General features: G+C 42.2%; 1 protein-coding gene across 14 annotated transcripts in view; it reads left to right on the plus strand.

The window, feature by feature from the left end:
• Nucleotides 1-23550, plus strand: part of LOC125898002 (inositol 1,4,5-trisphosphate receptor type 1) — a 108403-nt gene that overhangs the window by 6018 nt on the left and 78835 nt on the right. For all 14 annotated transcript variants that reach the window (XM_049591594.1, XM_049591611.1, XM_049591603.1 and 11 more), the window contains exons 3-6: nt 822-892; nt 20678-20787; nt 21413-21499; nt 22069-22227. In XM_049591594.1, the coding sequence (XP_049447551.1) occupies nt 822-892; nt 20678-20787; nt 21413-21499; nt 22069-22227 (427 nt within the window). The remainder of the gene's footprint in view (nt 1-821; nt 893-20677; nt 20788-21412; nt 21500-22068; nt 22228-23550) is intronic.

The raw sequence follows: 23550 nt of genomic DNA on the forward strand, positions 1-23550 counted from the left end.
AGTTCATTTATAGTATATTATAATATATTCTTAATGTTGTATATTCTATGGATTTTTCATAGACATATCTTATTCTTACAGAATAAGCTGAGGGTTAATTTTTTCTATTGAGCCATCTTTTTCTCTTCTAGTGTAATATGTGTATCACTGTCCAATGCCTTAATAAACTGCTGCTTTAACAAAATAATTTCCCAACTTGGGATTAGTAAAGTACATCTATCTACATATCTAGCTAGCTATCATCTATCTAACTTGCAGCCCCACTTTATGATGACATCCTGGCAGCTGGGTGTGTCATTAGTAGGACTGTTAAGCACTGGTTTCATCATGATTATATCAATTCTTTGGATAATGATTCAGTATTTGCTGATATAACAAAGTGTGCCACCATACAATTTTAAATAAATTCAGGGGCCTGCGGTCAAGATGAGATGATATCAGTAAATATCCTCATTGCCTTTTTCTTGGCTGCATGCTTGTCTGCCTGGTGCAAGGCCGCTAGCGCTGTTTGAATGTTTAGGAAGGAGGTGTACTTGGACGGAAATGGTGACACAAAGGCCATGGGGATTTTAAAAAAGGCGCATCATAAAGACGATGATTTGTAGTGACGTTTTTATTTGCATTAATGCTGTTGGATCATTGATCATTGACTTGACATATCGATCCAGATTGATGTATTGTTACACCCCCAGTCATCAGTGAGAATACATACATACTTAATTATACTCAAATATTCACATTATGTTAAACAAAATACAGACGTGTGAAACACAGATTGATATCAATGATTAACTATATTATTTTGTGTCTATGTCTTGCAGCTTGGTGGATGACCGCTGCGTCGTCCAGCCTGACGCAGGGGACCTCAACAACCCTCCAAAGAAGTTCAGAGGTAAGAAACACACAGTCGACTTCCCTCGTCCTCCTGAGGCCTGACATCATCACACACACTGCTGTCTGTTTACACTGTGGGCTTCGAGACAGAGACGCCGCTGAATCTGTTATGCTGTGTTTCTTTGGTGACAGCCACAATATCTCTGCCCGCTGGACTTCAAACAGGGCTGCCTTTGACTATGTTAATGGCATGTGTGCGTGTTGGACGCTTTTGCATGCATGTGTTTATAGCTGTGTACGCTCGCTCGCACACCTCGCCAGTGGAGGTGGAGGCAGATGGAGAGAATCAGCTCTGATGCTGATTTGTTGGAAAACAACACGCTTGAAAAGCTGCCTTTCAAACAAAAGCCTTGAGATGCCTCTTTGGGTGAACTCGCTATTATTAGCCCCCATGCAGGAAGTGGAACTCATGACCCTCGGTTCTCAGGCTGGAGGTTTATGTCTCTGGGGAGAGGCCTGGCCTGACTTTGTACAGAGAGTTTGAGTGTATTGAAGGCTGTGCAGTATATCTCACAGGTTCTTGTACAAAGTATAAAACCTGAGTTTTTACTTTGTCACTGCTGAATAAATATTTGACTGAAAACATGCAACATTGTTGGACTGCTGGTGGGTAAATTATGTCGGATAGATTATCCCTCAGAAACCCACAATAGACCCTTTCTTGTCTTTTTTAGGGGGACAGGGGATCTTTAGGTGGAGACAGTGGGTCAAATATTTGTTATATACATCACCTGAAAACTGGGAACCTGAAGATTAATTTGAGATGCAGCACTGCGTGTCAGGTTTATTTAGTCACAAATCTGTGATTACCATTGTGTTTTGGTTAGGCGCCTATTTAATCTTTGAGAGTATATGGGAGCTTACAACATTACGATGGAAGTATATGATGGCCATTCCCATGTTCAGTTATGTCTCATAAGTTGTTGCAACAATATTTATGTAGATACCATTTGTTACACAAATTTGATGCAGCATTTTGCCATTTTTGACCGCTTAAAAACTGATATAAATGGTCAACAATCTCTCCAAAATAAAGCATTAAGAAACCAAGAGCTTGAGCAACACCATAAAAAAATCCATGCTGTAATTAAGAATCAAAACTTTTTGACATTTGGAGCTTTCTAAGAATTGCATTTTTTCATGATTGGATGGTGAGCACTTATGTTCAGGAAATTTCTCAGAAATCCCCTAACTGTAAATGTGTTTATGAAAAGTATATATCCTCTGATTGCTCAAGGTCTCTAGTTTGTTATTGTAATTTTTCATCAGGCTGTGATTATCCTAAGGGTCACAGTAGGTCATTTAATATAGTGAGGTCCAGTTTCAAAAAATGGTTTCATACAATGAAAGACTGTTAAGGGTCCCCAGTGCAGTATTAAGTATTCAAAGAACGCATTTTTAGAGTAGCAAAATTAACACTGCATACAAAAAAACTGCATGCTTTTTGCAAGAAGCTGCATGGGATTAGCACAAAGTGGGCGTGTCTGTAATGAGGAGACTTGTATTCAGATATTTCGAGGTAAGAGGTCAATTAACTGCCTCTTAAAAATGTCTATGCCAGTTTTGTCTTTGGAGCATTATTTAGCCCTCTACAGAAAAGCCAGCATGACATAGTTGCCATTTGGTGACACCAATGGATGCATCAGGTTGTCTACTTTCACATTATACCACTACATTCACGCTAGCTTAAAAACTGAGTGCGCCACAGCCTGTTACAGACAGAAACGTTGGCCGAGATCACTGGGAGTCCTGCGGGTCTCTTCGGGGTAAGAATGTTTATTTGATCTATCAAATCCATTGGCCTTTGCAATGTCAAACAACTTGACTTTAGAGTGTTTTATCAGTCTGACTTGTTGGGTAATGAGCAATACACATGCTCACACTTTGCATTTAGGATGCTATCTGCTGTCTCCAGAGTATGAAAAAGAATGCTCCGTATTTAGAAAGTAGAAAGCTTTGATCTGAGTGCTGCCCACACAGCTCAGCTCTTCAGTGGCTCTCTGGTGTCCCAGGACAGGTTATCACCCCCGAGAGGCAATTGCTGTCACCACGATAAACACAGGCTGCAGAATGATACCTCCACCTCGTGCAGCAACATGAAGGATGAGTCTTTTGCTGTCTCTCTCTGTTGCTCTGTGTGTTTCAACAACTGTCAGGTTTATTCCATAGACCAGGACAGAGAGGTGGCAAAAACACACCAGCAGTTTCTAACATCTGTAGATTTCCATCTAATCCAGGCATTAACATCTACAGTTTAGTTCATGGTTCAGTCATTGTGTTTGTCTGTCTCGCATATGAACCGGCTCTAAAAGCATAAGATGCAGATTAATTCTTACAGTAATTAAGCTGGGCTTGGACAGCGTGTGTGTGTATGTACTATGTGGGAATCGGGAGTTTAAATCATGAACTATCCAAACTGTTAGCAGATTTCATTATAATCTTCTGTATGGTTATTTTGGGCACCCAAACGTGATTGTAGCAAGGGTGCTGCCTATTGGCTCACTTACACAGGAAGGCTTTCACTAATCACTTTGCCTCATTTAATCTCCCATCCTCCCACACTCCGTTTTCCCTCGACTTACTTAGAAAACTCATCACAAGGTACAGTGCACTCAGAGGGAAAGCCCTGTACTCAATCCGACCTACCGCAGGACACTAGATGTCTTTTCCAATTTTGAAATTATTGCAGTATATTGTAGATATGTGGTAGAAGTTTTGACCTGTTTTTTTTATTTTTTTCATCTAAACTTTTTTATGCATTTACCAAAAACACACACATTCAAATAAACACAAGAAGTTTGTGCTCTAAAAAAAAAAAATAAATAAATAAGTAAATAAATAAATAAATAAAAAGGGATCAGCACTCAGTGAATAACCTCCTAAGCCCTACGACAAACTATTATGGCAAGGCTTAACTATACAGACTAATGAGCAGTGATAACTAACATGTCTTTGGGGTCATCGGGTGGGAACCTCCTTTCACCGGTGTTTCGTCTAGTTGGTCCCACGACACCTCCAGGAGGCTAGACAGTGATCTCTGGCGTCCCAGAGACACTCCCCTAATGCCAGGTCTCACTGCTCCCCACACTAACCGAACAACCTCCTTTACCTTACCTATATTACCACAGAGGAGGTAGACCCAGGGAGGGAAGCCTTGTTAGGCTATCACACTCCCCCGCCGGGTTAGGCTGTACAGTCTACCTCCCGAGACGAGCCCTCACAACAATGACACCTCCAGGAGGCTAGACAGTGATCTCAGCCCAAACAGAACAGCACTGCCACCTTCAACCAAACCCAGGCTCCGTTTATGCGAGCTCCAGGCAGAAGCAATGCTGATACTACCTTTACTAGCACATTCACCATACTCTATTTCACACGCTACATAGCATAACTACAATGTAAGCTAAAGTTAAAGGAGATAAATGAACTCACAGGATCAGCAAACACACTCACTTTACAGCATGGTCTCAAACAAAATGGATTCAGATAGGCCACTCCCACACTTAAATAACCTTCCTCTTCCTGGATTTCCTCCTTACATACACATGGCTTTCTCAGCCCAAACAGCACTGCCATCTTCAACCAAACCCAGGCTCCATACATGCGAGCTCCAGGTAGAAGCAATGCTGATACTAGCTTTCCTGTCACATTCACCATACTCTATTTCACACGACATAGCATAACTACAATATAAGCTAAAGTTAAAGGAGCTAACTGGACTTACAGGATCAGCAAGCACACTCACCTTGCCGCATGGCCTCAAACAAAATGGATTCCAATAGGCCACTCCCACACTTAAATACTTCCTCTTCCTGGATTTCTCCTGACAGGAAGTGGATCTCTCCACCTGATCTCAAGGAGTTATGTGCCCTGCTTAGTAGTTCTCCCTGCTGGCCCCCAGCTGACATTATTTCTTCTGTAATAGATAAACTGGCTGCATTTAATTGCTTCATCTGACATTTCCTCACTGTCTTCCTCAAACTCTGTCCCGCACTGAGTTCCCAGGAGTGAGACAGTTGATCTTGCTATGAATCCCTACACCCCACTTCCACTGGACAAATCCTAGTCTTCCATCCTCGCTGCTCAGCTTCTGCTCCTAAGTCTGCATATCTAAGCTTTTTTCTTTCATATGCTTCTTCCACTGAGTCTTCCCAAGGAACTGTCAGCTCGATGAAATAAACTATCTGTTGACTCACTGACCACAACACTAAGTCAGGCCTCTGCCTGGTACAGACTATTTCCTGAGGAACAACAAGCTTTCCCCCTAAATCTACTTGCATTTCCCAATCACAAGCACCTTCTAGGCGGCCACACCTTGCCTCCTCACTAACTTATCCCTTCTGTATTTCTCTCCCTCACGGACAAACTGAATTACTAAACTCCTATCCTTAACACCTTCTGAATTCACCTGTCTTCGTTTCCCTTCGATGCCTGCAGCTAAACATTTCAACACCTGATTATGTCGCCATGTATATCGGCCTTGTGACAAGCTAACTTTGCAACCTGACAAAATATGCTTTAAAGTTGCGGTACGTGAACACAATGGGCATGACGGGTCCTCATTTACCCACAGTTTTAGGTTCTGGGGGGTTGGTAAGACATCGTATGTAGCCCCTATCAGGAATCTAATCCGATTCTCCTCCATACTCCACAGGTCCCTCCAACTAAGCTTCCTCTTCTCTACACTTTCCCAGTTCAACCACTGTCCCTGTTTAGCCTGGGCCACTACCTTTGCACCCCTTAATATCTCCTCCTGTCTATGTATCTGTTCTACAACCAGCTTTCTTTTATCTTTGAGGCCTGCTGTATTCCATACCGGTTTACCTGAGCCAAGCCCCAGGCCTCCCCGGCCAAACTGAACATTACCTACAATCTCTGCATGTCTAAGAGCTGCCTCTGCCTCCTGAACTGCCGATCTTGGGTTCCACTTCCTCCCCTTGGTTGGATTTGGAACCACACTCCTAACTACCACATCCTTACTCCCAGCTAACAAGAGCTCTGTCCTGACCTTGGTACATTTAAATTCCTCTGTTAAACTAGTTACTGGCAGCTGAAGTATCCCTTTTCCATACAATGCAACACTATTTAGGCATCTAGGAGCGCCCAACCACTTCCTAATGTAGGAGCTAACCAACCTTTCAATTCTCTCCACAACAGTTATTGGAATTTCATAAATTGACAGTGGCCATATTAACCTAGGATATAGCCCAAATTGCAAACACCACAACTTCAACTTTCCTGGAAGTTCTGATTTATCTATTCTATCCAATCCTTCAGCCACATCTTTCTAAATTTCACCACCTGTTCCTTATCATTCAACTCTACATTGTACAACCTACCTAAGCTCTTTACTGACTTTTCCTAATTGTTGGGATGTCCTCGTCATCTATGACAAACTTCCTATCACTTAATTTCCCTCTACATATCGAGATGCTTCTAGATTTACTAGGCTTGATTTTCATGCTGGCCCACTTGAGGTTCTTATTTACCTTCTCTAGTAGCCTCTTTGTACATGGCATTGTTGTGGTCACCAGTGTCATGTCATCCATGTAAGCCCTAACTGGTGGAAGATGCAACCCATTCTGCCATCTCTCCCCACCTACCACCCACTTAGAAGCCCTGATGATTACTTCCATTGCCATAGTAAATGCTAACGGAGAAATTGTACACCCTGCCATGATGCCTATTTCTAGCCTCTGCCAACCTGTTGTGAAACCTGCTGTACTTAGACACAACCTAATATCCTGAAAGTATGCTTTCACTAAGTTAACAACTACCTGTGGCACTCTGAAGTAGTCAAACGCACTCCAAATGAGGCTGTGCGGAACTGAACCAAATGCATTTGCAAGATCTAAAAATACTACGTGTAGGTCCCTTTTGTTAATCTTCGCTGCCTGAATCTGGTGCCAGATCATGCTAGTATGCTCTAAACACCCTGAAAACCTGGTATTCCTGCCTTCTGCACCATGGTATCTATTAAGCTATTCCTTTCTAAGTAACTAGCTAGTCTCTGCTACTACACTAAAGAAAATCTTCCCTCCACATTCAAGAGAGAAATCATCCGAACTGGCTAAGGTCCACAGACTCCTTCTCCTTAGGAATGAGGACACCCCTGCCCTACGCCATGCTCTTGGTATAATTTGTTTTTCCCAAACTATTCTTAGCTGTTTCCACAAAAATTTAAGGGTATCAGGCGCACTTTTATAAACCCGGTAGGGGACTCCATTAGGCCCTGGGGCCGAAGAAGAAGCCTTGCACGCCTGACCACCTCCTGAACTTCCTTCCACCTAGGTGGCCTGACATCCATCTCATGCTCTATCCCTCCTAATGGAGGGATATCAGGTGGGAAACCTACTATCCTATTCTTCTCCAAATCTGAATATGTGTTTCTCAAATATTCTTCAACCTCTAGCCTTTCTGCTTTAAGCTGCCCTCCCTTTTCCTGGCTGAACAATCCTTTAACAAACTTAAAAGGGTCCCTGAAAAAACCTGTCCTAGCATATTCCTTCTTCCTCCTCTTTTCCTGAGATGCTCTGCCCTTCTAAGAACTGCTAGCCTGCTTCTCAACTCCTCTTGCAACACCTTAATTCCCTCCCTTTCTTCTTCTGTAGCCTTTTTCCACTGCTTTCTTAACTGTCTCCTTTCCTTGACTAACTTCTCTATTTCTCTCTGCCGCCTAGACTTACCTGACTGTACCCTCTCACTCCTCTTTCTCTCATGCACCCCAAACCTCTCTACACCATATGAATACATTATATCTCCCATCTTTTCTAACCTTTCCATTGCATTTCCTCTAAGCCTACTCAAGATTACTGACAAATCTCTATTAACTATCTCCCATTCTTTACTGTCATTTGCTCTAGGCCATCTAACTCTAACCTTTTGCTCCATGGTTCTCTCTCTGGCTAGCATACTGGCCTCAGTGTCACCTGCATCTTCTCTTACTACCCCCTCCTCCTCAGTGGCAGCGTTACTGATATCCTGCGAACTGTGGTTTTCTACCTGCCGCTGGACTTCATCCGACTGACTCGACTGACTTCTTAAGAAGTACTGATCAATGCGGCTACTCTGCCCTTTCTTTGCCACACACTTCTTCTTTCCTGATGAGTTCTGAGGCCTTTCACTGATGTTACTTTCTGCCAGCCGCAAGGACAAACCTGAAGCATCTTGTTCTCAACTGTGCTACTTTTATCCTCTACAGATGCGCTCACCTTGCCCTGACTGCTGCTAATTCTAGCACTGGTGGATAGGTCCGTGCCCTATCCTTCACTGAGTCACAGATCCAAGTCATAGTCGTGTCCGTTCCAATGTCTGTTACCGTGTAATCCACCTGTGAGTCATCTTCCACCCCTGCTCTCGCTGACTCTTGGGGTATTTTTCCTAAGTTGGCTGTAGCTAATTTTTGGTTGTAGTAAGGCTGCTAGGCCTCACCACTGCTACCATGGGTTGCTAACCCATGCCAGCACCATTGGGGTCTTTTCCTCCTGTCAGGTGTCTTTCCAAGCGTTCCCATGTTCTTTCCCTTGTTGTCAGCTGCCCTGTTCACAGAAGTCAATTGCTGGGATTGTTATGAATTAAAATAAACACAAGAAGTTTGTGCTAAAAAAAAAAAAAAAAAAAAAAAAGTAAATAAATAAATAAATAAAAAGGGATCAGCACTCAGTGAATAACCTCCTAAGCCCTACGACAAACTATTATGGCAAGGCTTAACTATACAGACTAATGAGCAGTGATAACTAACATGTCTTTGGGGTCATCGGGTGGGAACCTCCTTTCACCGGTGTTTCGTCCTAGTTGGTCCCACGACACCTCCAGGAGGCTAGACAGTGATCTCTGGCGTCCCAGAGACACTCCTAATGCCAGGTCTCACTGCTCCCACACTAACCGAACAACCTCCTTTACCTTACCTATATTACCACAGAGGAGGTAGACCCAGGAGGGAAGCCTTGTTAGGCTATCACACTCCCCGCCGGGTTAGGCTGTACAGTCTACCTCCCAAGACGAGCCCTCACAACAATGACACCTCCAGGAGGCTAGACAGTGATCTCAGCCCAAACAGAACAGCACTGCCACCTTCAACCAAACCCAGGCTCCGTTTATGCGAGCTCCAGGCAGAAGCAATGCTGATACTACCTTTACTAGCACATTCACCATACTCTATTTCACACGCTACATAGCATAACTACAATGTAAGCTAAAGTTAAAGGAGATAAATGAACTCACAGGATCAGCAAACACACTCACTTTACAGCATGGTCTCAAACAAAATGGATTCAGATAGGCCACTCCCACACTTAAATAACCTTCCTCTTCCTGGATTTCCTCCTTACATACACATGGCTTTCTCAGCCCAAACAGCACTGCCATCTTCAACCAAACCCAGGCTCCATACATGCGAGCTCCAGGTAGAAGCAATGCTGATACTAGCTTTCCTGTCACATTCACCATACTCTATTTCACACACTACATAGCATAACTACAATATAAGCTAAAGTTAAAGGAGCTAACTGGACTTACAGGATCAGCAAGCACACTCACCTTGCCGCATGGCCTCAAACAAAATGGATTCCAATAGGCCACTCCCACACTTAAATACTTCCTCTTCCTGGATTTCTCCTGACAGGAAGTGGATCTCTCCACCTGATCTCAAGGAGTTATGTGCCCTGCTTAGTAGTTCCCCCTGCTGGCCCCCAGCTGACATTATTTCTTCTGTAATAGATAAACTGGCTGCATTTAATTGCTTCATCTGACATTTCCCTCACTGTCTTCCTCAAACTCTGTCCCCGCACTCCGAGTTCCCCCAGGAGTGAGACAGTTGATCTTGCTATGAATCCCCTACACCCCACTTCCACTGGACAAATCCTAGTCTTCCATCCTCGCTGCACAATGAAACTGTGGCCAAAGAGGCACATTCAAGAGAGTTTTTTTTTAATTGTATATGTGTCTCTGCAACACGTTGGTAAGTCCTTCACCATGTCAGCTGGTCTTGACCCAGAGAGGCCCTCATGTCACTGTAAGAGCTCTCTGGATGTGTAACAGCAGTCAGAAACAGGTAAAGATGGGACCTATAGGATCATTAAAACAACTAGAAGAGGTTACAGTGAAGCCATACCTACAGATGGGTGGTAAATTAAAGAGAAACCCAACAGGAAGTGTCTTAGCATGGAGTCAGGCCACCACAAGTCTCAGCAGCTTCAGTGCTGCTTGCCAAGTCTGTGAAACTCTTTTGGATGGATGTACAGCAGTTCCTCCAAAGATATCTCCCCATTTATGTAAACAATCTTTATTTAGTCTAGTAATCTGTAGATAGGTTGGTAATCAGCCAGAACACCTTTGTAAGGATGTATTGACCTAACTTCAGTGAGTTTTGGAGGAGCGATTCTGAAAAATAATGTCAAAAGCATAAGCAGGGGCCATTTTGTTTAATTTACTGTGTCTCGTGATGCCTGTGTCTTGTTACCGCAGCCAGGAACCCCTCAGTTCATTTCAGTTTCTAAGAGGCGTTATCAATGGCCATAGATCAAAAAGCCTCAAGACGCAATTGGATAGACCTAGAACGTCTAGTCTGTAAACAGACTACAGCGTGCAGAGATGAGTTGTGATAGTGTAGCATCAACATGTCTTTGCCATCAGCATTTGATAGTAATAATACTTTATCAGAAAGTTCCACATCAGCTGCAGCCATCTTGGTTGTTTTTGAAAATGCCTCAGTTGGACTCCTTTTTACTAAGCTTGGTTTATACTTGATGTAGTGTCCCTGGCGCAAGTGTGTGCGAGCCAAAAATCATCACTGTCTATTTGCTTAGAGGGTGAAGACTTTGCAAGTTGTCAAATTTTGAATCAATAAGATTGTCTCTTGTCTGTTGAACTGATGCTGAGTTAGATAGTTGACAACATGTTTTGCAGATGTGTACATATTAAATGCATTCAAGGTTCATGATACACAACAGCAAAGGCAGGTCATCGTCAGGGCTGAGCCAAGGTCATGTGAAATTTACATTTGAAGCCTGTGCTACATCTGCAGTACAGTCTCGCAGGCGGTTTATAAATAAAATGGCGTGCTTTGAGAACCTCATTTGTTTAACTTCTGAAGAACTATGTGCCTTACAGACTTGAATTTGCCACGCAGAACCCTTGAGATGTGTGAAATGTTACTAAAACCAAACAAGAAACTGGTTTTTCCTTGTTTAAACATCCACAAACACAGTCTGGATAAGTGTGCTTACATATGCTTACATTTTTTTTCCCCCCCAAACTTCCTAATTCAAGTCCTGCGGGTGTCCTCTGGCAGAGCGAACACTCCTCTGTTCCTCCTTGTTTGGGAGGCTCCTCAGCTTTTTGAGAGCGACACAGTTGTGTAGGGATAATCCTCCTTAGTGGATGCTTTGAGGGCACAAGGCCAGACTAGCCATGTCCACATGCAAGGCCTTACACTGTCATTGCTGAGGTATGCGTAACATTTCCCCCTAATGTAAACACAAGCACCCCACCACACAATCACACTCTCACTCATGTAGTCTGTGTGCATATGCTGAGACACAAGGAGCCTTGCTTTGTGTTCAACCAGACAGTATTTGAAATGCCATCTCACACACACGCACGCACGCATGCACGCACGCGCGCGCGCGCACACACACACACACACACACACACACACACACGCACTCAGATAGTGTACTGACTGCAGAGTATACAGAGCAGCAGCCAGCACATCTAACGCAGAGAAAGCACTTTGTATAAGTAGTTTAAGATAATCATTTTTTTGATTACTTGTGATTTATATGTCGACGCTCACTTGTTTAAATGTCAGCCTTAGTCCAAGTTGCTGTGATGGCAGCTCTCTCTGTTGTGTGTTGAAGTAGCAGGGTAGATTGAATGCTGCATTGTTCAAATGTCACCCGCTTTTAATTTTCCTTTACTGAATCATCAATCATCATCCCATGCTTCTGTTTGTGCCTGCTCACATATTGATGAAAAAAGACTTGGTTTGAGTGGTTTATTGTTGAAAAATGCTTAAAGGGACAGTTCAGCCCAAATCAATAATACATATTTTTCCTCTCACCTGTAGTGCTGTTCATCGGTCTAGATTTTTTGGGTGTGAATTGCCAAGTGTTGGAGATATCGGCTGTAGAGACATCTGCCTTCTCTCAAATATAATTGAACTAGATGGCACTCGCTTTTTGGTTCTCAAAGCGTCAAAAAGTACATTTTAAAAAACTCAATAGCAATTTCTCTTTTCAGAAATTGTGACCTGTTTACTCAAGATAACCCACAGACCTTGTTGTGAGCAGTTTCATGCGGGTACTTTTTTCTTTCTACCAAACTACACCTGCAAACCGTATCACTGCACAGAAGTGAGCATGCATTTACTCATGGACGAAAGGTTCGTGCCCAGGACAGCACAAGATGTAAACATCAATGGCGTCCTCTGCTGAGCTGTAACGTTAGCTAGCTCAGTGGTGCTAGGTGAGCTAGCAGTAGATGTACACTTCCTTCAGCGCAGTGATACGGTTGGAGGGTGTAGTTCAGACAAAAGAAAATAGTTCCTACATGAAACAGTTCACAACAAGGTCTGTGGATTATTTTCCACCAGAGTGCCATCTAGTTCCATTAGGCCAGAGGCATTATGTTTTCGGGTTGTCCGGCGCTTTCATACATCTGTACTTACGTCCGTCTCATTCTCATGAATGCAATATCTCTAAAAGGTCTTGAGGAGTTTCCTCCAATTTGGCACAAACATCCACTGGGGCTAAATAATGAAGTGATTAGAATTTGGTGGTCAAAAGTCAAGGTCACTGTGACTTCACAAAGCATGTTTTTGGCCATAACTTAATAATTCATGTGCTAAATGTCACACAAATGCGAAGTAGGATATAATGATGAAATGATGACATTTTATATCCAAAAGGTTCAAAATCCAAAATCTTTGGGGGAAAGGGAAAAAGATTGATAAAGGCTCAAAAATCGTAAACAAAACACAAAGACAAGGGCATCAAAGGATCCCCTGCTTGTATAGGAAGAGCTGATTTTTCTACTTGTTTGTTATTATCCTGACATGTTCATAACTAAATCAATAGCATGTGAAGACTGTTACAGTGGATAGCATCTCCTTTGTCCTGGCTTTACATGTCTACAACTCTTGGGTTGTTTGTTTTTTCTTTCTCGTCTCATTTCATATCTCATTTCCTCATATGCCTTTTGCACGTAAACAGAAACATTTAAACCTCCCTAAGCCAACAAACTTTGCAGCAGCAAGTCCTCGCCACCACCTATCTCTTGTCAGCCCAAACCGTCAGAGACATACTGCAGACTAGTTGGGTGGTTCATCCGAGATAAACACCAGGAAGGGTTCTGTCTTTAGTCCCTTCCTCTCCTAATACCCACATATACTGCTTTCCTGTCTATTGAGAGAGAAGAGGTCTTGCAGGAAACAAGGGAGCAGTTGTCGGTAGTCCCATTTATTGTCTTAGATGCACTACAAGTGATTAGTTGCTTCCTCTATAATATCTCCAACAGGACAAGAACCTTGGAGTGAACAACGGTTTTTAAACAAACCAGATCATCGAGGATGTTGTTGATTTAACACAGAATAGAAGAAGTATTATGCAGAGTGTTTCTCCAGGTCCCTGGCCAGTTTGATGTCATCTAATTACTGCATGGAGGCCTCACTGATTACTACTTTGTAGACATGTCACGACGTTTGTCCTGCGTGATATGCTTTGGCTGCATTTATGACAGGATAGCAGACAATGTAGATGATCTAATTAAAAGCTGTCGTGTATTGTCGTTGCTCCTCTTACAGCGTTAGATTGTTGTGTCATTTCTGCTCTCTGATAAAACTGCCTTAGAGGTAAATCATCTCTGTTGACTGAACACCCTCTCAATAGTTTTTATGGTCGTCACGGTTACAAGCATCTTTCACTTGATTCTCTTAAGTCTGGGAAGTTTGTCAGTGAGTGCAGGATTTTTTATTGGCTTTTTATTGAACTGTACACGTCTAAAGAGCTGGTGTTAGTGATCCCTCTGAGTCATCTACGGCCCTTTTGCAAGACCACTCAAAGCAGGATTGCATGATAGCACTGATATACCAACACAGTGCTGCAAAGTAATTGAGTACTTTTAGTCACACACCTACTTAAGTACAACTTTGAGGTACTCGTGTACTTTAAGGTACTTACTTGAGTATTGCCATTTTCTGCTACTTAAATTTTTACTCTGCTACATCTCAGAGGCACATATTGTACTCTTTACTGCACTACATTTATTTGACAATTTGAGTTACTTTGCAGATTCAGATGATTGAAAATGAAATCAACAAGTTATCACATATTATTAGAGATTAAGATAAAACTTAATTTATCCGTGGAGGGTAAATTCATATGCTACCTAACAGTATGTATAGTAATTCAAATGAGCTCTATCTTTTCCAGCTGCAAAAGTAAAATGAAGAACTCATTAATGCATCAATAATTATAATTCATTCAGTATTATAATACAATTCCGAGACAGGCCATTCTGCATAATGGGTACTTTTACTTTCAGTATTTTAAGTATATTTTTATGTCAATACTTTGTTTATTTTATTTATGTAAATTTTTAAATGCAGGATTTTTATTTGTTAGAGTATTTTTACACTGGAGTATTACATATTTTACTCAAGTAAAAGATCAGAGAACTTCTTCCCCATCTGCCAACCCACCAGGCGAGATCCAAAACTAATTTAAAGCTCCATCCAGACATGTTAAATACATGTGAGAACGGAGCATCGGTGGCTTAGTGGTAGAGCAGGCGCCCCATGTACAAGGCTGTTACCGCAGTGGCCTGGGTTCGACTCCAGCCTGTGGCCCTTTGCTGCATGTCACTCCCTCTCCAAAAGAAGGAGAGAATTTGTCTGGAAGAATATAATTTATTTTTTCATCGCGCCATATACAAAATGCAAACAATCAGGTAAACAGCACTGTTGGAGATTCTGTGGGCAGGCATATGTGAATCACTCACATATATTTTGGTCATGTATAAAAGGACAATACAATTATTCCGATCCTTGAGAGAGTTTTAGGTTACAAGATCCCAAAGGGCCCACGGATTGTGTACTTGGGATCAGTACCTGAGGACATAATTCCAAGAAGGACACTAATCTGTTCAAAATCCTTATACTGGCATGCAAAAAGGCCATTACTAGGAACTGGCTGAAACGTGACCCTCCAAGTCCAGGACAGTGGATGGACATTGTAGAGGAGCTATATGGAAAAACTGACCTCAAAAAAGTCAGTTTGAGCCCCTCCTCCCCATTTGCGTTTTGGTGATTGAATAAATATGCAAATATTGCTCATTTCAAAAGTTTAACTACTGGACACAAGATGTCTCCAACTTCACTCAACAGTCCATTCTCAGTGTACGTGCACTGACAGCTTCAAGTTTCCATATCACACCAGTATAAGTCACATATTGAACCATGATTGGCTTCTAAACTAGCCGTGACGTAACAAATCATGCCTTAATAGACACCATAGACTGTATAGAAATAATGGACGTAGCTGCTGTGACATCACCCACTGATTTGTGGACACCTGTTTTGAAGCCTTGAGTTTGTTATTTTGGCTGTTGCCATCTTGGATTTTCAGAGCCAATAGTAACCCGAGGCGACCATGTTTGGACAAATTTCAACAGATGAGTTATATAAAAATTCACCCTCCATACAGTTGTGATGAATGTTTAAATAAGCTATAGAGATCAAAACTGTTTTTTGTATCAGGCTCTAAACATGTTTATTTCTCCTTTTTAAATGAGGCATTTTAACATGGGGATCTATGGGGATAGATTTGCTCTTGGAGCCAGCCTCAAGTGGCCATTAGAGGAACTGCAGTTTTTGGCACTTCCGTGTTTGCTTAATTTTTCAGACCCAGAGGTTGCCGCTTGATATATCTTAAACTCAGGTTTAAGGTGAGCGCAGATACTTTCCTCCATCTACAGATGAATGTGAAAAAATAACCTTTTAGTGTCAACTCTGTCCTTAAGACCCTCACAGCGGATAAGGAAAAACTCCCCAAAAAAACCCCTTTAACGGGGGAAAAAGTTGAAGTTGAAGGGTAATAAATGATATGTATCATAAATGTTTTGTTGTCCGTTGTCTCATCACTCACACAATATGATGATATTCAGGACTGTAAACAAATAAGTTGTTACATCTTTCCAGATTAGTTTGTTACATTAAAGGTAGACAGTCACAGAAAAAAAGAAACTGTTACTTTCTGGTCACGCTCACTGAGATGTTCACACTTGCCATGCATGTAATCAGCACAAAGCTTGTTCTCTGTTAATGCTTGAAGAAGGTGCCAGAATCTAACACCATCTTCCACAGTTTGAAGTCAGCTGTTCTTTGCTCAGCAGAGTGTGAGAGAGGGAGCAATGTTTTTGAGAGTTTGTTCAAGAAGGGTAATTACTGCTAAGGCATAACATCTTTGTACCATGCGTCATCATGCTATCGTTATGAAACTCCGGCATAACCCTGGCATAACTCTGTGTTCATATATTCCGCATACTGACCACTAATAGATCAAAGTCCTGCCTTGTCAAGCATAACTCAGTGTACATCACTTTGACTATATACGGGCTGAAAACACCGGCTCCTAAATATAGCACAAATTGAAGCTATAGTTGGAGACCTGAGACTTAGATTCAAGTCAGACTCAAGTCACAAAAAAATGAGGACTTTGACTTTGACGAGGACTTGACTTGGACCACGGAAAAGCTGACTCAGCTTGAGACTTGAAAGTCCAAAGTTTAGCAACAAAATGACAAAAAAGAATAGAACGGCCCTCCATAATCACACACTAACAAGGTGTGTTACCTTCAAAACCGCCTTCTAGTACCTGTAAAGCACAACGGTTGCCTAGCAGCTGATATAGCCAAGAAACGGTTTGGTACATAACCGCCCGTAAAACAGCAAATTGTCGTTTTTTAGAGGTTTTTGGATGCTTTTTAATGTATCTGCTCTGTTCCAAGTTTGCAACTGCAGCACAACCATTTACTTCAGGATAAATAAAGTTTGATCTTATATTGTCGTAAACAAATGGGATATAACCTGTAATTGGAGTGTTTTACAAGACCTGGAAAGTGGATTTGTTTGTTTATTTCCACTGTTCTTTGTGCTAAGCTGAGCTAACTGGCTGCTGGATGTTCATATTTAACAGACAGACATGACAGTGAGAGAGTTGATCTTCTTATCAAACTCTTGCTTTAAAGGGATATTTCTGCAATTTGGTTTTGCACTTTATAAGCTGGACAGCTTAAGTGACACAGGTGGAAAAAAAGAATGGTCAAAAACCAAAGTAGCTGAAGATGTAGATATTGTGACATTTCATCCTTATTAGGGGTCAAGTTCCAAAAAAGCTTGATGCCATACCACCCATAAAGCAAATTGAGGATGACACCATCAGGATTATATTATCAGACGTCAGGAAGCTCCCTACAGAGCCACAGCATCTGTTTCCACAGGGTGTTTCAAAATTTGTGGTGTGCCCCTTTATCGTCAGGCCAGGACTTGGTCTCTGCTTTGTAAACTATAAACACAGACAAATGTTTAAATGCAATGTAATTTTAATAGTTGGCATTCAGAGGCCTCAAAGACCTTTACTTCATTTTTAATTTACTTAAAATGTAGATGTCTTGCCCTGAAGGACTTGAGACTTGCATTGGCTTTGCCCCAAACAACATTGTGAATGTTTTTAGTTTTCATCATGCGTTCCTCGGGCCTACACGATTTGAGGTTAGTAAGTGCAGGCAGGGCAGCGAGTATCAAAGAGGCTTTGTTTATTAACCCAAATAGATATTTAAGTGCTAAATAAAGAGTTGTTTATAGGGCAGGAGTTCTTAAAAAGATAGTTTGAAGTTAGAGGAATGTTAATGAATCAATTGAGTTTTCTGCCCTGGGGACTAGTCCCACCTCTCCTGCACAGTGACCCCAGAAGGAATTCTCAACCCCGATTTCAGTATTCTGTTTTTTCTCCCAGCTGACTGAGATCAAAGTCAAACCTCCAGTGCGGCCTGATCATCCGCTACACACGCATTCATATTGCAGCTGTGATTGTGTGTTTAGGGCATGATAAAAAGGCTGCGTCCAATGAAAGGGAAGCTCACTTGACAGAAAGGGGCTTCCAGTGTGTGTGTGTTTATTTTTATGCTGTGTTTACACTTGCTAGTTTGATCTGGTGAGAAATAACTTGAGTTTCATCAGCTTGTGTGAACATATGTGGGGCTCACATAAACACTAGTTTATTTAGTATATAGGTCCACTTCTGCTCTTCCTCGCCCTCCTTTTGCACTCTCTCTGTGTCACATTCTTTCGCTCTCTTCCTGTCTTCCTCATTTCTCTTTCACTTCCTTTTCCCTGTTGTTCTAACTGTATTTTAGCTCAGACTAAAGTAAACCATATCTGACAAGGAGGCTGGAGGGGAGTGAGAGGAAGATTTGCAAGATAGAGACCATTAGTGAGTGGTACATGAAATGGTTAGAGGAATTCAGAAAAGAGAAGGAGGGATGACAGAATATCAAGGGGGGAAGACAGGGAGTCCCCACCCTCTTCTCTCTCCCTAAGTCGTCCCACTCCCCTTCTCTGGGCTGGCCTTATTTGGTCATGTTACAGCAGCCATAGCAGGAGGAGAAGGAAAGAGAGAGAGAGAATGGGGGAAGGATGGACAGATTGTTCTTTTTCCTCCTCTTTTCGCCCTCTCAGAATAGAGAGTTCGTTCTGATGGGAGGTGAGGACAGAGGAAAGCCAGGACTCGGAGGGAGGAGTCGCTGATGGGACAGAAGTTTAACTCTGCAGGGAATTGTAGTTAGTTAAGCTAAACTAAGACGGTGTAAAAAGTCAGTGTGCTTCAGTTGCAGCAGCTGTGCAGCTTGATACTGAGGAGGAAGTCTTGTAATACAGAAGAGGAACTCTTATGCTATAACTGTGTCCACATGCAAATTAAAGGGCTGTTTTCCCTCCAGCCTTCTTCCTACAGTACCTATGAAAATGAGCAGCACCATCAGAGCCGTGCTGCTGACAACAGCATTGTCTCACGGTTGCTGGGGTTACGAGCTCTGACCGACCGCGGCTTATTGCTGTGTCACATCGTAGCACACACACACATTGTGCACTGTCACTTACCCCAGTCTAACCGCAGGGTGTAAGTAGATATTACTATACTTGTATATCATGCACACACACACACACACACACACACACACACACACACACACACACACACACGCGCGCGCTCGCTTCCCTGTCCCTCATTGCTCCTACCTGAAGCAGACAAAGCCCTTTGATCTCCCTTCAGCAGAATAGTGAATATGTGTTTAAAATGCAAGTGTGCACACATGCATGGATGGGATCACAGAGAGGAGTGTGTGTTTATATGATTTTGTTATTAGGTCTTTGAATGCGTCACTTGACATGTCAAAGAGGGGTCATTTATTTAGTTAAGCCTGTCATCTTATTTCACGTTTTGTTGTAGATATTCCGCTTATTGAACATTGTGTATCGTTTTGTTGTAGCAACTAAGCAGCTGCTGTGACCCGTCTCCTACACTGTAGCGCTGACATTTGATTTACAGGCTTCAGTCAAGGTGCATCCACATGTTGCGGACTGCGGCCTTTGTGAAAAGCTAACCTGACAAATGAGATATAACCTGTTCATTGGAAACAGTCCTTCCCCCAAACGACACCACAGTTCTTTTGTAAATAAGTGGATGTAACCACTGTAACATCACCCATTGGTTTGTGAACTGCTGTTTTAAAGCCTTGAGTTAGGCATTTTTGCCATTACAAATGTATTAATTCATTTATTTTTTGAGCCAGAATTGACTATAATAGGACAGGTGGGTTGAGCTCTAAGGGAAATGCATTGCTACACCTCTATCCTGATTGATAGGCCGCTGTGGTAACTACATGTCAATCACAAGATAGCCATGCCCCAAAGCCTACCCCTGCTTTGTCGTGTGTCTTACTGTGAATTGGACTATAATTGACAAAATTAACATCATGCTGAATTGAGGCAAACTTGAAAACAGGGACTGAGACCATAAGCTCGAGAAGAAAATGTTTGCTGAGGTAATAAATCAAGTTAAGTTAATCAAGTTAGAAGTGGGGTCCTCTTCTCATTGAGCTTTACACAGTTTGACTTCTGTTTGCAGACAGTGGAATCGCCCCCTGCTGGCCATTAGAAAGAATACAAGCTAAAGGCACTTCGTCGTTGGCTTCACTTTTCAGACCTAGAGGCTACATCCACTTCTTTTATACAGTTTATGGTACAAGCAGCTTATCGCTACCCGTATTTATTTTAGTTGTTGGGCGGTGAGCTCTCATGGCTGTAGTAATTATGATGGGAGCAAAGGAGGAAGCCAGGTGATGTAGTATAAACAGCAACAAAGTCCATGTAGAAAGGAGGTCGGGGTGGATGCATGGGTGAAATAAACACAGGGCTTTCACCCAGGAGACCGCTGTTTGTGTTCTATGTGAAGTCAAGCTTCACTAACTTGTAGCACTGACATTTGATTTCCAGGCTTCATTCACAGTGTATCAGCATGTTTTGTTTACACTCTGTTTTAGCTGGAAACATTGCGGTTGGACTCCATTTTCCCCCCACTTGATTATGAGAGTCTATTTTTTCCCCTTCTCTGTCCGTCTGCTTAACATGAATATCTATCTGTATTCCATCATCTCCTTCTTTTTCTCTATCTCTGCTTCTCTCTCTCAGTGCATCCTTATCTCTGTATTTATTTCTGTCTCCAACCAGACTGTCTGTTCAGACTGTGTCCCATGAACCGCTACTCGGCCCAGAAGCAGTTCTGGAAAGCGGCGAAGCCCGGAGGGAACACAGACACGGTGCTCCTCAACAAGCTCCATGTAAGTGAAGTGACAACATATTCGCCTCCTTGGAGTCACTAAACACCAGTACGCCACACACAGTCCTCGGGGTTCACTGGATGAAGAGACAGGGACAGAGCTGCAGGAGACTAACTTTCTCAGAAGTCTTGGTTTTGTCTCAAAGCTGCACAGTGAATATATAGAAATGTTCAGTATGCACTTCAGTTTACAATTCCAGCTCATCAAATATACATAATAACTCTAAAACCTACCCTTAAAGTCCTTTTATAGACATTTCTGAAGCCTTTCACTCCTACTGTCCTACCTTTCTGCCCTCTACACTCTCCTTTCTCTCTTTCTGCTGCGGCACAATACCATTTAAAGCAATCTGCTATCTGACCACACAGTCATAAAATGGAAGATTGCAATCTCTACTGCGTTTCCATGGAGACGTGAGCCAGAGTTTTCGGTTAAAGCCCCTCTGTAAACTCGTGAATTTTTGGCTAAGAACTTTGCTACTACCATGCTTTGTTTTACAGCTAACCAACCAAATTCCTTCTTACCGCATTACTGTGCATATCAGTGAACAGTGCCGGAGTTGGTGTGAGATTTATGACCTTAATTTTTGACTTCCTCCTCTTTTTATGTCATTCTTGCCTTCCAGCATGCAGCTGACTTGGAGAAAAAGCAGAATGACTCTGAAAACAAAAAGCTGCTCGGATCAGTAATTCAGTACGGGAATGTCATTCAGGTTTGTTCCCCCGAAATAGTCATCATCCTCTTGGTATTTAGTCAGATACACTTTGTTTAGACTTCCACAGAGTTGTTGATTAAACTGAGATGACTTCCACCTCTTATCTTAAAATTGAAGTATGCCTCAGCTTAAATGCCTGTTTAGCATGATCCCCAGTATTAACCATTAAATAACATGAATTGCCTGTTCTAGTATTACAATGTTGTGAATTTTGGCATAGTCCCAAATAAAATGAAGGAGGCTGAAACCTCCAGCAGCTTAGTCAAACCACAAATTAAATAACACAAATATACCGTACTGCATTCTGAATGGAGAGTACTGGAAGCAGGCTCATAAATTAATTGAACACCCATGCACATGCGTGATAGTGTAAGCTACTTAATATCTATAAGAGATTCGCATTTTTTTAAAAAAGAAGATGACTGTCAGTGTGGTTCTGCAGGAAATCAGAGTTTAAATTTCTCATATCGCATTACATTAGTTTATTAAAAAAAATATATTATCTCAGATGTCAACATGTCCATTTGTGTGTATTATCTCACACTGTATCTTGTTTTGGTGCTCAGCTCCTCCACCTGAAGAGCAACAAATACCTAACGGTGAACAAGCGTCTGCCCGCGCTGTTAGAGAAGAACGCCATGAGGGTGATGTTGGACACTGCAGGGAATGAGGGCTCCTGGTTCTACATCCAGCCCTTCTACAAACTGCGCTCCATTGGGGACAGTGTGAGTCATCATACACGTCTGTGGGAGTGGTGCATTGTGGGAGCGCCATGCTGTTTGTCAATCAACTTAAGGCAAAGCAAAGGACTGAATAATGCCTGGGATATGTGTTGTACATGTTAAAATATGTGTACTGTTTTAAATACAATAGCAGGATGCCACTTGTAAGTCTTTAATATTAAGTTACTTATTTACAACTTAAAGCAGTAAGTCAGTATTATAAGGCTGAAACTGCAGAATAAAAGTGAAGAGCACAAGTCCTCTTTACCTAAGCCTCAGTGTGAGGTATTTCTCTGTGCACATCTATCTGTTCATGGACCCGTGCCAGCGCCCAATTGGTGTTTACCTGATCACAAAGCTCTAGTTGGCACTGGCTCGTCTTCCCTGCAGCAGGAAGTAGTGGGCTGGTGCCCAAGGACAAAATGAACCACGTCAGAGACCGGGCTTCTCCGCTAAGCTCCTCTCAAATTAGGTATGGCACAAGGCCTAAGCAGCAGGCCTTGGACAAAACAAAGATTGGACTGATTCCATACCTGCTGAGAATAGACAGAAGACAGTGACATGCAAATAGATACTGATAGTCTCTGGAACGTAAGAGATTCAAAGGTGAGTACAATATTGCAATTGAGTTGCGCCTTTATTCTGCCAAATCCAGCTAAGCTAAATTTATGGCTGTTAACAATAGAACAAATTTTCGATATTGAAAAATTAAGCTTTACAATCAGAGATCATTTTAAAAAATGGTACAAGATTTACCCCAAAAATAGACTCCATAGTCTATAAATTATTTTAATCTAACCCAAAAATCAGGGACTCCGCTGATCCCAGTCACAGTACCCCCTCTCCTACCCTTTTAATGTTTTTGGGGTGTCCGTTTGTCCATCTGTCCATCCCATTCTTGTAAATGCAATATCTCAAGAACACCTTCAGGGAATTTCTTTGAATTTGACACAAATATCCAGTTGGACTCAAAATTGGACTGATTAGAATTTTGGTGGTCAGAGGTCAAGGTTACTGTGACCTTGCATCTGTCTGTTTCTTGTGAACCAATATCTCAAGCACACCGTTAGGAAATTTCCTAAGAATTGGCCCAAATGTTGACTTGGTTTCAATGATGAACTGGTTAGCATTTGGTGGCCCAGGTCAAAGTTCAAGGTCACTGTGACCTTGCATCCGTCTCATACTCTCAAATGTGATAACTCAAGAAGGTCTAGAGGGATTTGCCTCAAAATTGGCACAAACATCCAGTTGGACTCAATGACGAACTGATTAGATTTGGTGGTTAAAGGTCCAGGTTAGTGTGCTCTTGCATCCATCTAATTCTTG

The sequence above is a fragment of the Epinephelus fuscoguttatus genome, linkage group LG1 (genome assembly GCF_011397635.1).
Source record: "Epinephelus fuscoguttatus linkage group LG1, E.fuscoguttatus.final_Chr_v1".
In the NCBI taxonomy this organism is placed as follows: domain Eukaryota; kingdom Metazoa; phylum Chordata; class Actinopteri; order Perciformes; family Serranidae; genus Epinephelus; species Epinephelus fuscoguttatus.